General features: G+C 37.0%; 1 protein-coding gene across 9 annotated transcripts in view; it reads left to right on the forward strand.

Moving 5' to 3' along the window:
• The window catches only part of rerea (arginine-glutamic acid dipeptide (RE) repeats a), a 500784-nt gene that overhangs the window by 113014 nt on the left and 374367 nt on the right, over nucleotides 1-13403 (forward strand). For 8 of the 9 annotated variants that reach the window (XR_013578875.1, XM_078557838.1, XM_078557840.1 and 5 more), the window contains exon 2: nucleotides 5924-6369. The exons of the other annotated variant lie outside the window; for it this stretch is intronic. Coding sequence is in view for 7 of the 8 variants with exons in the window: in XM_078557838.1 (XP_078413964.1) it covers nucleotides 6069-6369 (301 nt within the window). In the remaining variant the exon portion in view is untranslated. The remainder of the gene's footprint in view (nucleotides 1-5923; nucleotides 6370-13403) is intronic. 9 annotated transcript variants of the gene reach the window in all.

Genomic DNA, 13403 nt, shown 5'->3' on the forward strand with positions numbered 1-13403 from the left:
AATGGAATGCAGATATGAAGTAAGCTCTTCCAACATACTCAAACTGAGGATTTAAAAAAAAAGATTCTTTTGGGATATTGAGTTTTAAAAAAAGGAAAAACATGCATCCAACATGATAACCTATCGCATCCTCCAAACATCCCATCGCATCCTCCAAACATCCCAAAGTAGTTTGCAGCCAATGAGTAAAACAAGTTTATAGCCAGCTTGTTCAGTTTGTAAAATATATTTTATTGTATGCATCAGTGGGCTGCACACCTTTTAGAATAGCTGAAACTTGTTTGCATTGAAAAAATGAATTATCCAATTATTTGGATTAAGCAGTGTAAAAGTAATGTTTGGATTTAGAGCAGAAAGTAATTTAAATTTTCAGCAACTTTATTTAAGAGGTATAGGCTGAAGTTGCCTATACCTCTTTGGTAAGGCAGTCTCCTGGACATTACCACTTTCTCTATGCAGTATTGTTTATCCTATGGTCTTGGATATGCATGGCAGCCTTTAGGCCAGATCAAAGGTAAATATTTTCCCTCCCAAATTAATGCTTCTAGTTTAGCATCTTACAGTATATGAAGAATGACTGACTGAATGATGAAGCAAGATATATTACCTGTCTTTGCCTGGGTCCGCATTATTGCCTTTGACCCTAAAGTACTTGCAAAGATAGCCAAACAGCTTGGTTGTTAATATGCAGTCTACCTTCCAATGTTTTGAATTCTACATGCTGTATGTTAAGGGTATTGTTCAAAGAGCGAGGAGGACCCCAGCAACACACACAGTCGACTAATTTCTTAGTTTTGATGGAGGAAAATGCTTCAGTACTCAATATTTTGGACTGCGTTTTGAAGCTTATCTGGTCACCGTTTTTTTTACACACCGAAACTAAGCGTTTGTGCGAAACTGAAATCGAGCAGTTGTCTTCACTTTAATCAGTAAGCTAAGGGTGGGTGATTTAATGAATATGCAAATAGTTAAATTGTCTTTGTGCTCCCTGTCTTTGTTTGGAAACATAAACTATATTCTTCTGTTTGTTTCTCCCTCGGGTGCTTATCTAGCCTTCCTTTTACTCCACATGGCAGCAAGTTCTTCCTTCTAATCACTCTGATTAAAAAGTTTCTCTTGAATTCCTTAATGGATTTAATGGTGATTATCTTATATTTATGGTTCCTGGTTTTAGACTCCCCCACAATTCATTTTTGAATTTTTTGCAATTCAGTATGCAAATACTGATCCAGGTATCACATTCACCTGCTTTGGTTTCTTGTGTTTGATTTTACTATGTGCTGTTACTTCATGGAGAAGTAAAACCAAGTCATGGTTTTTATGCTAAATGCGAAAACATACTAATTACTCATTTCCTTTGCTATTGATGAAGGTCTTGCCTTCAACATAAAAGAATATTTCCTAACAAAGGATCAGAGAAATGTGAAAGAACTTGACATATTATATCACATAATGGGATGCATATGTGTATCACTTGAGTGTTTTATTGTACAGAAAATATCAAAAAATGTCTGTTATATAGAACAGGAATCTTTGTGTTTGCAAGCCAACTAGGAAGGTCTCCTGAGAGTAAGATACAGAATTGTGATTGATGTAGATTAAACAAGTATGCTAAAATTTACAATAAATTACAGCAAAATCGACATATTGATGTGTAGGCAAAGGACTAAATGGATGATAGTTAAACACAATAACAAGAAAAAAATGTTGAACTCCTGAAACATATTGAAGAAATATTTAACCTATTATGTAATTTAATAACAGTATGAGTTTGAGACTTAGCTTTTCTCTTAATTTCTGCTTTCTCTATTCATGAAGATGTTGAACCCCTGCTGGAGTACAATTCCACAGACTGAAGTATGATTGTGCCAGTTATTCTCCAGTACCTTTTCCAGGTGATACTTAATATGTGATCCTTAACAGTTAGTATTGACAGACCATTCTACTGAAGGGGAACCACATCCAACTCCACACCTGTTCTCATTTGATGACACAGCTGCACACTTTGAAGAAGGTTCATGGATTGTGAGCAAGATCAGGAATCCTACCCATTTTATTTCCCTTTCTTTCCTTTACTGTTTCCTCGTTCCATTAGCCTCCAGCTGCACAGAGGCCAATTATAATATCCTTTTTGCTGCATCAGTTGAGATTAACCAGTTCATTATAGAATAGCAATTGAACCCAGGACCTTCCTTGTCAGTATGGCATAGCCATTCACTGGATAAAATCATCTTCCAGTTTTAATGAAATCCTGATCAATTTCCTTCACACCTCTTTTCCCAATAGTTGTCATTAAATGCACCAGAGTACTTACCACCCAACAATGGTGGAAGGAACAACATTCAGTATATAATAATAATTGGTATATTTCATCACAGGATTTGTCAATAAAGATATGGTTAAACAGAATGTGTTCTGCTGGAGCAGTAACTCCTAAGGAAAAAAAGAGTAGCTAAGTAATGAAGAAAAAGTTTTTTAAATTCTCGCTATGAGATGGTGTCTGTTTATATTGATCCTTTATTGCACTGGGACTTCCTCCACCAGTTGTACTTCCTCCTGCTAAGATAGATGATCGGATATTTGAATACTACATAAATCCACGCTTCTTTCGTTTATTTTGGTGTCATTTAACTAGCCTTAAAGATTTGTTCCAGGCAAGCCTATGACAAAATGCTTGTAAAGCATCTAACACTGCCTCAAGTAAGGATGATTATTTTTGGTAGATTTGCCATGATGGTGAGAGATGCACATAAAATTGGTCTGGATTATATTCAACGACATAGCCAGCTCCAGAATAAAGAGGCTTGGCTGCCAGGCAGTAATATTCACTGGAAACTCTACCGCCTTTGTGGATCATTAAAATTAATGAAAAGATCAGACTTCTATAAACACCGCTTGGTGCAGGCATTTTAAATCTAATTCAAATGAATATGCATCTAATCATTAAGAACTGGACATCACTAATATTTTATATTGATCCACCTTGCAGTTAGTCCTTACATTTACTTACTGATGGATGAGATTGGGACTCTCTAGCTGAACTCGTAGTTTTCTGAAATGGAGCTTATGTTCTGTCACATACATTGTTCAATAATTACATTGTTCACATTTTGTAAGGCCTGATAGTACAATGCTCTATTTTTGGAACTGTCTCAGTCCTGATTGCCATTTGTTTTTGGCATTCCCTTTGAGGGTAAATTTGGCTGGAGAGATGATGTTTCAGGAAAGCTCCCTTTGATTCCAGCTGAGAAATGCTCTGTTGATTTCAGCCATGTCATTTTTAAACTGAATTGCCTGTTCTCCTGACCAAACACCATTGGGGAGGAAATTTTGTTTAACCTTCCTGTGAAGAGCTTCGGGATATCTTACTATGTTAAAGGCGCTACATAAACATGAGATGTTGTTAAAAGGAAAAATAAATTCTATTGCTGAAAATGATAAATTAAAGAAATGATCACAAACCTGTCAACACTTGCTTGAGTTCTCTTTGTATACTTGATTTATTTTATAGTAGTTTAGTTTTGGTGTTAGAAATTCTATTTACAGTAAGTACACAAAGAAAAATTCCCATCGCTCCTTATGTATATTCAGAGATGGAACTTATCTCAAAATGTGATTACCAATAAGACAATGTGGCATTTGTGCCAGTCACATAGTTATATGCACCAATGTAATATTTATGCTGAATCCCAGAGTCACTCAATTATATTTAAATCTGATTTCTTGCTTGATGTTCAAAATTACATTGCAGTAAGTAGATTGTTATTTTGCAAAGGACTGTGACACCAGTGATTTCTGTACCTGATATTATACCTCCAGAAACTTTAAGAATATGGATTTCTTTAGGTGTCTTTATATATCTTCAACTAATAAAGTATACTTATGTTCATACTCATATTTTTATCTGCCTATTCTGCTCAGTCTCAACAGTTGGTGTATTTTGATTCACTGCAAATGCTGAATGTGTGACCAAATTCTTTTGAACAGGCTGTGCAATGGTTGGAAGTGTATAAAATAGTTTTTTTTTAACCTTCAGAAGCATGACTGCAATAATGCAGAATTTTACAGGATATGGAAAAACAGGTTTACTGTCATAAGTAGGGATTGTGTAGAAGTGTGATAAAGACTGCTGAAAACTTTTCTGCTTGGTTTTAAGTATTTTTGAAAATGAGCTAAATAGCTTAACAAATTAGCCCTAAAGCAGAAAATTCTGCCAAAACAAGTCAGAAGTTGCTTAACTATGTAAAGTACTGTTGAATTTATGGACTTTATTATAATATTTATTATGTAGTATCAGGTAATAGTAAGTACTTAACATGTTCATACTTGGCAAAGCCAGAGCCAGTTGTAATGGCCCCCGTGGTTGAATAACCCACTGACATTCTCAAAGCTCATGCATTTAATAGGAAGTAGAGTGAAGCACGGGAGGATGCCCATCAAGCATGGAACTGCATCCTAGCCGGAACCATGGGGTAGGATGGGGGTAAAAGTGGAAGGAGGGAAACAAGTTCACTGGATTGCAACTGCTAGTCTACTTCTTCATTTGATTAAAATAAAACTCTGATTTCTTTAGATTCCACTACATTGGTAATAATTCAGCTCCAGGAGACATTTTGTTTTAATCACTGCAGGCAGTATCCATTCGCTGTAATGTTTTCAAAATACATATAGAGTGATGCCATAACAAAGGGTGCCAAGGATCCCAGAGACCTCACTTAACACAGGTCTGCACTAACCTGAAAAAAGCCTGCTCTTTAATTCATAAAGATGGTAAGCATCCAGCTAGTTCCTTCATTGGAAATACAAGGACACAATTAGAAAGAAGGAACGCTCATTTATATACTGCCTTACTGCATCTCTCAGTAAAGTCCAAAAGCACTTCATGTATTATGAATTACTATGGAATTGAGATCACTGTCATATAGATGACTGTGGCAATCATATTGTGCACTGGAGTACCTGACAAACAGCAATGAGACGAATAGTTAATCTAGTTTTGGTGGTGTTGGTTTGAGGAAAGAATGATGGCCAGGGCTCTGATAAAACTTGCTACTCTTCAAATAGTTCCACGGGATCTTTAATGTGCGCCTGAAATATTGAGAGAGGCAGGCAGAGTCTTGTTTCCACTTGTCCTCTGAAGGATGGCATCTCTGGCAAATGCAGTGCACCCTCTAAGTTTCAACTTGGTCCACATGATGAAGTCCCGAAATGAGGCTTGAACCCATGGCCTATTTAAATGAGGATGCTATCAAGCTGACTGTGACAATAAGTTCACAGTGCAACGCTGTTAGCCTGTAGTAAAATCTGAGCATCATGAAACAAACCAAAGTGCATCTAGATCATTGGTTATTAGATTGATATAATTATTTTCTCCACATCTATTCTGAGTGGCAGTGGAATCAAAGATTACTAGACCATGTTTAGCTGGTGGTTAGAATTTGGCAAGGATGTAATTTTTTTTATCTGTAATGATCAGTACTGTGATTAGCAGCAGTGAGGTTTGATTGCTGTAGGAATGTGCTGCTGTGGGTTGGTGTGTAAGCACATTTGCAAAGGAGTACTAGAAAACAACTTTGGCCCTTTATCCTGAGGAGTTCCTGATCTTTGTCATTATTGAAGCTGAATGGAGGTGCTGCAATTTATCAACAGAGAGGAAGGAAAAAGTAAATTGTGTCTTGGGGTCTTCCAGTAGTTTACCTGAATGGTCTCTACCTTGATCATAGTTGGTGCTTGGGTTGGGGTGAAAATGACGAGTTTCAACTGGCAAGCTCTTTGTCATCGTGATGGGAAGCGCTGCTTTTCCTTTGCTTAACTTGCTCTTTCTTTCCTGCTCCCCTTTAGCAAATCAAAGGCACATATTTGGAACATACTGTTTTGTGAACATAATTTTGTAATCTGTTTCTGTTTTGTTTGTTTTTTCCAGCCGTTACTAACATTTTGGGGTTGTTGGAGTGGCTGGATTTTTTCTGGAATTGAGCATTAAATTCAGAAGACTGAAGCCCAGGCTTACTGTCTACCTTTCACGGAGGCCAAGCCGTGAGAGGACAGAGGAAGGAACGTGGCGAATCATGACAGCGGATAAAGAGAAAGATCGTGATCGGGACAAGGAGAGAGATAGAAGGGATAAACGAGAGAATGAACATTCCAGGCCACGACGCAGCTGCACTTTGGAAGGAGGTGCTAAGAATTATGCAGAAAGTGACCACACTGAAGATGAAGAAAATGACAAAGACAGTGCTACTAATGAGGAAGCTGGGAAAAAGTCAAAAATCAAGAAACCGCCGAAAAAGAAATCGCGTTATGAGAGAGCAGAGACCGGTGATATAACTTCATTTGTAACAGAGGATGATGTTATCTACAGGCCTGGAGGCAAGTAGTACTTCATGGTTGATTTTCTGGATGATGTTAAAAAGACAGTAATGGATGTCAAGATTACAAGGCAGCAGTCTTATCAAGGGGTTCAGATGATGTCATGAACTTCAAGTATAACTTAAGCCATCTTTAATGGTCACTTAAACCCCGATTTCATATTATGGCCTTGAAATCCGCTGTAGTTTTTTTCCCCCCTCTTTTTCCCATCAGTAATAAGGCATTGTGATGACATCGCCTCTATGCAGTTAATGTGTAATGATCTTACCAAAGGTTGAATAATTTACTTATTTGTAGTTTATTGAAATACTTTGCAGTTTAATTGAGAAAATATTGTAATATATCATACTTTAATGATAACTCCACGTTGGAATGTTTTTGTGTCTAGTAATCATAAAATAGAATACAGTACATTGTCATTTGACATTCTCACCGGTATACCAGAAAATCCCACTACCTCAACATGTTTTCTGCTGGCATGCTAAAAATTTTAGGCCAGAAGCCAGATTTGGAGTTGAACTTTTTACATATACTCAGCATGTTAATTTCTAATCCTGACTCGTAAAGAGGATTGAGTTTTTTGGTTATAAATGGGAAGTTTTTCTCACTAATGTAATCCATTGCCTGCATGAACATTTCTTTCTTCCCGTAAGTTTCAGTACTGATCAAGTTATTGTGGAGCCACATAGTGCCTTTGCAAGTTGGTAGTTTGATGATATAGTTATTATGTGAATTTTGTGCTCATTCAGATGAGATATTAATGGAGCTCAATGGCAGCCAGTGTCCATGTTAGAAATTGTGAAGTCAATATAGCATAGCTAGACCCACTCCTGCCTGGACATAATTGCTTAATTCCAGTCTCAGAATGCTTTTGATGTGTCCATTTTACAATTATCTCACTGTTCACCCTTATGTCACCTCTGTGTGTAAATACCACCTTGTGCTGAGCTGCTACATCAATAAGAGTAAGGGGCCAAAATTATTCAAATACTTTGTTTTTCTAGCTTTGTTCTTTTTGTCCCTTCCTGAAACCACTTCCTTGCGATAGGAAAGGGAGAGAAAATACCGTTCAGGATCTTCCATTCATAACACCTAAGCCTAGAAAATCAGCGGCTGATTTGGCTGTGGGAAACGTCGCAGCTGAGCATGATTCATTAATTCCCCAATGCCCACATACCTGTCCTTTTCAGCAAGGATCATTGGCTTACGGATCAGCAGTGCTGACACTGGATGATTTAGTTCAGGGACATCTGGGCTATCTGTAATACTTCTAATGTCAAGGTCAGGGGTGAAATGACAGTATACTGCACAGTTACTTTTTAGGAACCATTTTTAATTGTGTTAAGTGTAGCTTATGCTCAAGATAGGCTTTATTAATCTGCAGTTTTCAAGTTCTTTTACTGGAACAGATGTATTGTAATTAGAAGCTGCAGGTTATTGTCTTTTTGATATGGGCCCTGACTTCTAATCTATAACTTTGACATAATATGTACATTGTGCTGAAATTAATTGAGTTGCAGTTTGAAAGCTATAACTTTACACAGCAAATTAAATTTAGAATAACCCTTATTTTTAAATTTTAATTTCCTACAACAGCTTTCATTTGTATAGCACATTTTAACATAGAAAATCTCCTAATTAATGGAAAAATCAAGTGCTTTGCAAGTGGTCACAATGGTATTATAACTTAATGAAACCATGTTATTTATTGTAATACAAAATATTGTATTGCTGCCTTTCTGTTACCTGTTGATGTATCTCAATGCTGGCTGAACATCATCTTTACCACCTCTGTTTTTTGAAGATATGCTCATTATGTAGTGAGCCACAGCCAAGTGCTGTAGTGGTAAGCACAGACAACTGCCAGTAATGGTAAATGGAAATTCCAAGACAAAATTGGAAGTTCAAATTGGAGGAAGTGGAAAACCTAAAGCTGATTTATCCTTGCCTGTGCTCACGTGATTGTGTAAACTATTCAATCTTTTCTGTTATGATATAATTTCTCCTGATACCTCACTTGTCTGAAGGCAGCAGCACTGTAATATAAGGTGATTTGGTTCCCTGCCTTATGAGGAAAAATGTTTTCAGAAATATAGTGCTTTGACTAGCAAAGGACAATCACTTTTATATTGTTGGTCTTTATTCTGGCTGAGCTTTGAGATTTTGAAGTGGTTAACTGGCACTGTACAGATCTTCTGACGTTAATGAAGGTCTACAGCAGAAATAGAAAAGTTACATATGAGACTTTGGAGCAATTACATGTTCACCTTGGGGCCCTTAAGCCAAGGGACAGAAGTACAAACAAATGAACCGTTTTTTGACTCTGCACCAACCAAGATGGTCCCAAATCACATGGCACTGATTGGCTGCTCGATCAACTTCAACTGGTGCAACCCCGGGCCTTTTCAATATTAGCTGTCCTTGAGTAGAATGTTCCAGCTACAGCCCCATTGATGTGATCAGGAATTAACTGTTTTCATCTTTTCACCAGCTTATTTTCACTCCTATTTTCTTTGACTTCAGTTCATTTGCACTGATTTTAAAGTGTGAATTGTTCCAGTACTATCCAGTTCTCAAGAAGTAACACAAGGGGAGTTGTCATCTGGCATTGGAGAACGTTGAGGTGATGGAGAAAACAATTAATTGCAGCAGCTGGTCACCATCATAGAACTTTCCCTTGTTTGTCTCACTCTGCACCAACTCTACCATTCACTTTTGGGCCCTGTTAACACTTTGGGGCATTTACTTTTGAAGACTCGGGCTAGGTCATTTGAATTTTCCTTTGAGTATAAAATTGCCAGTACAAAGGGATTCTAAATTCTTTACTCCACATTTATTCCAGGTTTTGTTCTCTGGTCTCTTCCTTGCCACCTATAACTTTGGGTCTGCTTTCAGTGCACTTATTGCAATTTCTGAGCTGGTCCAGGTGGGAAAACTTTGAGTGTTTTGGCTGTGCCTAGAATCTTTGCCAGATTCTAGTGATTAGTGTTTTGACTCCATCAATATCTCTTTTTTTTAAAAGTTTACGTCAGGTTAGTTGTCTTCCTATCCATAGCAGGTGTCCTTTCTCAACTCTCCTTGACATTTCTGTTCATAAACTTCCCATTTCCAGAAGGCAGGTTGGAATAAAACTCTGAGCATGAGAATAGGATGATCTACTCCAATGCCAATGCTTACTTAGTATTAATATGTTCATGGAAAAACAAGATTGAAACCATAATGCTTTAATGCTCTTCCATTATGCATCTGGTGTGATGCTTTCAATTCATCAGCTCAAAGTGTCCCAACACCAGTGCTTCAGTTTGGTGTTGTACAGCCTGGAAAATGGTCTCTTCAGACCAAATCTATATTTGGAAAGATATAATCAATATTGGATCATTCTCATTATTATTATTTGCAGTAAATGGACCGTACAGGAATTTCACAAGTCTTCCATTATGAGTTACTGAAATTACGCTGATAACTAAACAGATATCACTAAATTATTAGCCAGTCCATTGCTAGCTGGCTGACTCGTTGGATCTTTTCAAAGACTCTCTGTTATAGGCACTATTGTGACAAAAATAAACTTGCCTCATTGACATGGCCCTCTTCTGCAGCTTGGCCTGAAAGGAAGGTGTGCCATTGTACTTCTCTCCAAACAGTCTGCGCTTGTCCACTCTAGTGGTTTTGGGGTGTCCTGAATTAAAGAATGAAGAAGCTCCTACAAGGTAAGTAATAACTCTGTCTCTTAGGAAACTTTCGTCCACAGGAATGCTTCTACAAATTACTCATGTCAAGCATATACAAAATACATACCCTTCATGTACCAGAGAAAGAAAACATAAATCATCGATACTGACATTTCCAACATCTAATACACAAATTACATGTCACAGACAGTTTCAGCATTTCCAGATGTAGCAGTCCACTGCAACGCAGTTATTTTTTCGTGGCTCACATGTTTTCTCTTAACCTGTCACGCTGAATAACTAACTATTTCCCTTTGAGGAACAAACTAAAACATGCTAAGAATTTTGGGGTTCTTCCATCCCTCAGATCAATAGTTTTTCACCTCTTGCCTTCTGGAATAACATAAGTACCATAAAATGAAATTATACATGACTTTGAAGAGGACTGATTTTGTAAGCTGCACATCACATCTTGTATCCTAATTCTCCACAGTTTGAGAATGATCCCTGGCATCTTAATTGCTGGCAAATCTCCCTTGGCGTCAGTTTTGGTGGATCGGAGGTTATTATGCTTCATAACAATAGGGATGTTGTGCTATGTAATATCAGTTCATCAATAATTGTAGAAGTTTTCATGAGAGTGACATTGAGAAGAAGCGTGGGCTTTAGCATGGAGGTTGCCTCTTGGGTTTTGGAAATAGTGAGATAATCATGAGAGGAAGAGAGTGGGGTTTTAGTTTTCTTGGTTTCCAATTTAAGATTAGGCTATTTGTTTGGATAGCAATAGAACATTTCAAAATATATGTATATAACTGAGAAATGTTTAAGATTCCACAGTATATGCCTGATTTAGCCTTGCAACACAGAGCACCATTTTGCGGCTGAACTGTCACTGCTGAAGTAAACCAAATAATGAATGACAACAATTAAAATGTATTTTGTCAAAGAAAAATAAATACATGCATCAATCTAATAATGGAGCAATGTGTGCATGTATAGACTTTAATTCACCCAGGACCTGTTTCACTGGACTGTTTTGCTCCATCCCAGAATTTGCTTTGACGTACTTAAAATGTACACACGTTCATTAGCACCTAAATCTTCAGTTTTCTGTATCATTTGAAATGTAAAGTGGAAACATGGAGGGCTATTTGCAGTTTAGTCATGTTCCTGTCCTTTTCGGCTCAGCCCACCAAACCATTAAAATGTCAGAAGTATCAAAAGACTGAAAATATTTAATGGCATAACGCAGATAAGATGTCATCTAGCTATACAAGATGTCACACATCACATTGCAGCAAACTAGAACACTCTTGTTTAGTTTTATTCATTGCTTTTTGTAATTTAAGGTTTGGATGAAGTCTGAGCTATCGTTAAGATACCCCAGGGGTTAACATAATGAAGCTATTCTTAAGTGTAGCTAATATTGTATTTAAGTGTGTCATGCTCACATTTTTATTTTGGTAATAATACAAGCCTACGCAGAAGATCTCTTCTGTTTAATCCATTTTTGTGATTGTTGGGTGATGTTGTTTTGCTGAACAAGGTTGGTTCTTTTGTGATGATGTAATTCAAGTCCTAGTGGTACAATTTGAATGCTGTAATTCAACAAATTCGAGGAACTATAATTACTTTCCGTAATTTATCCTGTGATTCTGCACTAACCAATTTGAATCCAGCTTCAAGTTGCCTGCTGCTTAGATATTTTACTACTGTACCAGTTTAAAAAAAAATTCTAAACTGAAGCGATTTGTATTTTAAAAAAAATTTGCGCAGATTGTTTCATTTGTTTGACTGCTGATTTTTTTTTGGTTTAATTTAACTTGTGTTTCTGACTAGAAGATCAAAAACTCACCTTGCCCGTAAAGTTTTGCTTCTCATTCTATATAAGTTCATAAATATGGCATTAGCTATTCTTTGTTTCACTGTTTATTCGAAACATCCTTGGTCTCTTTGCTAGCTGGGAAAACAGGATGCAGCTTGAGATGACTATAATCAGGACAGATGGTTCACAAATCTGACTTAGGTGGTTCCTGGATCCACAAAGAGTTTGGTAGAATTGAATTGGAATATTCACAAATTTGTTGAGGCCAATTGCAACTATAACCCAATAACTTGCATTTCTACATCTCCGTGTAAGCAACAGAATTCTGGGTGTTGGGCTGTATTTGTCCAGAATGAGGGATACAGGCATAAAAGATTTAAATATAAGAGATTTAAGATAGAGGAGATTCTTTCAAATAGAAAGTTGATGGTTGTGGAATGCAGAATCGGAGTTGATGATTGAACGATGTCAAGTTGAAACATAGATTACATAGGTAGTTGCCTTCAAGGGCGAGATAAAGCAAAATGGGAACAGGGTGTGCACATGGGATTAAGATTTCTGTTTGTGCAGAGGATAAACAACAACACAGACTGGATGAATCGAATAGCCTATTTTTATGTTGTAATTTCAATGTAACTCTTTGAATGCAAAATATGGGGTGTCTTTTCCTTTGGTCAGATTAGCTACAGTATTTGACGTGCATAAACTTGGTAGAACATTAAAGCTATTAACAGTGACTTGGGAGTTCAGGCTTCTTGAGGATTTTCACTTTCCTTGCAACTTTTCAGCCAGTGCCATCCTTTTTTTGTATATGTTGAATCAAATATAATTATGGACCTGAATGTTTGTAACTGATGGTAGTTTTCTCTTTAGAGAGTAGATCAGAAACTTGGGCAATTGTTGGTGATTAGATACACTCAAACATTGAAGATGCTTACTATCCAGTTCTGATTTGGTGCCTACTGTGGTTTGGTTGTTGGTTTCCCATCAGAAAGGGAGTGATAATGAAGAATTCATGTAGCCCTATACCTAACAAGGTTCAAGTTCTCAATAAAGTACATAAATGACAATTTATATGTACTTTAGTGCCTGTAATGCCAGAATGGTTTATGGGTTTGTAATTTTAATTCAATATTACCTTTCGTTTAATATCCCATCCGCCACTCCCCTGTTACCTGCTGAAATTGTATGTCTACTTTCGTTGCTGCATGATTGTTACATGTTTGCACGTTTTTAACCTGATTATTTTAGCCTATATATGATTTTTTTCAATTAAGCTCTTGCTGCAATTCAGCTTTGGACTGTGAACCTGTTTCTTGAAATATTATCAAGAAAATTTCTACCTTTTCAGTAGCCACTCTCCATGTTTCTAAACAAAAAATAAAAGTTAGGATCTATCAAGCAGGTCATTTAAGACCAGAATGCTGAGACTTGACCTATGGCTGAACTTGAGATGATTCTTCTTGGATCTAAATGGAGAAATATTGTAGAACTATCTTCCATCCATTGTTTGAGGTTGGACACAGGGTCCATTATGG

Source organism: Cetorhinus maximus, chromosome 15, assembly GCF_964194155.1.
Source record: "Cetorhinus maximus chromosome 15, sCetMax3.hap1.1, whole genome shotgun sequence".
Lineage (NCBI taxonomy): Eukaryota > Metazoa > Chordata > Chondrichthyes > Lamniformes > Cetorhinidae > Cetorhinus > Cetorhinus maximus.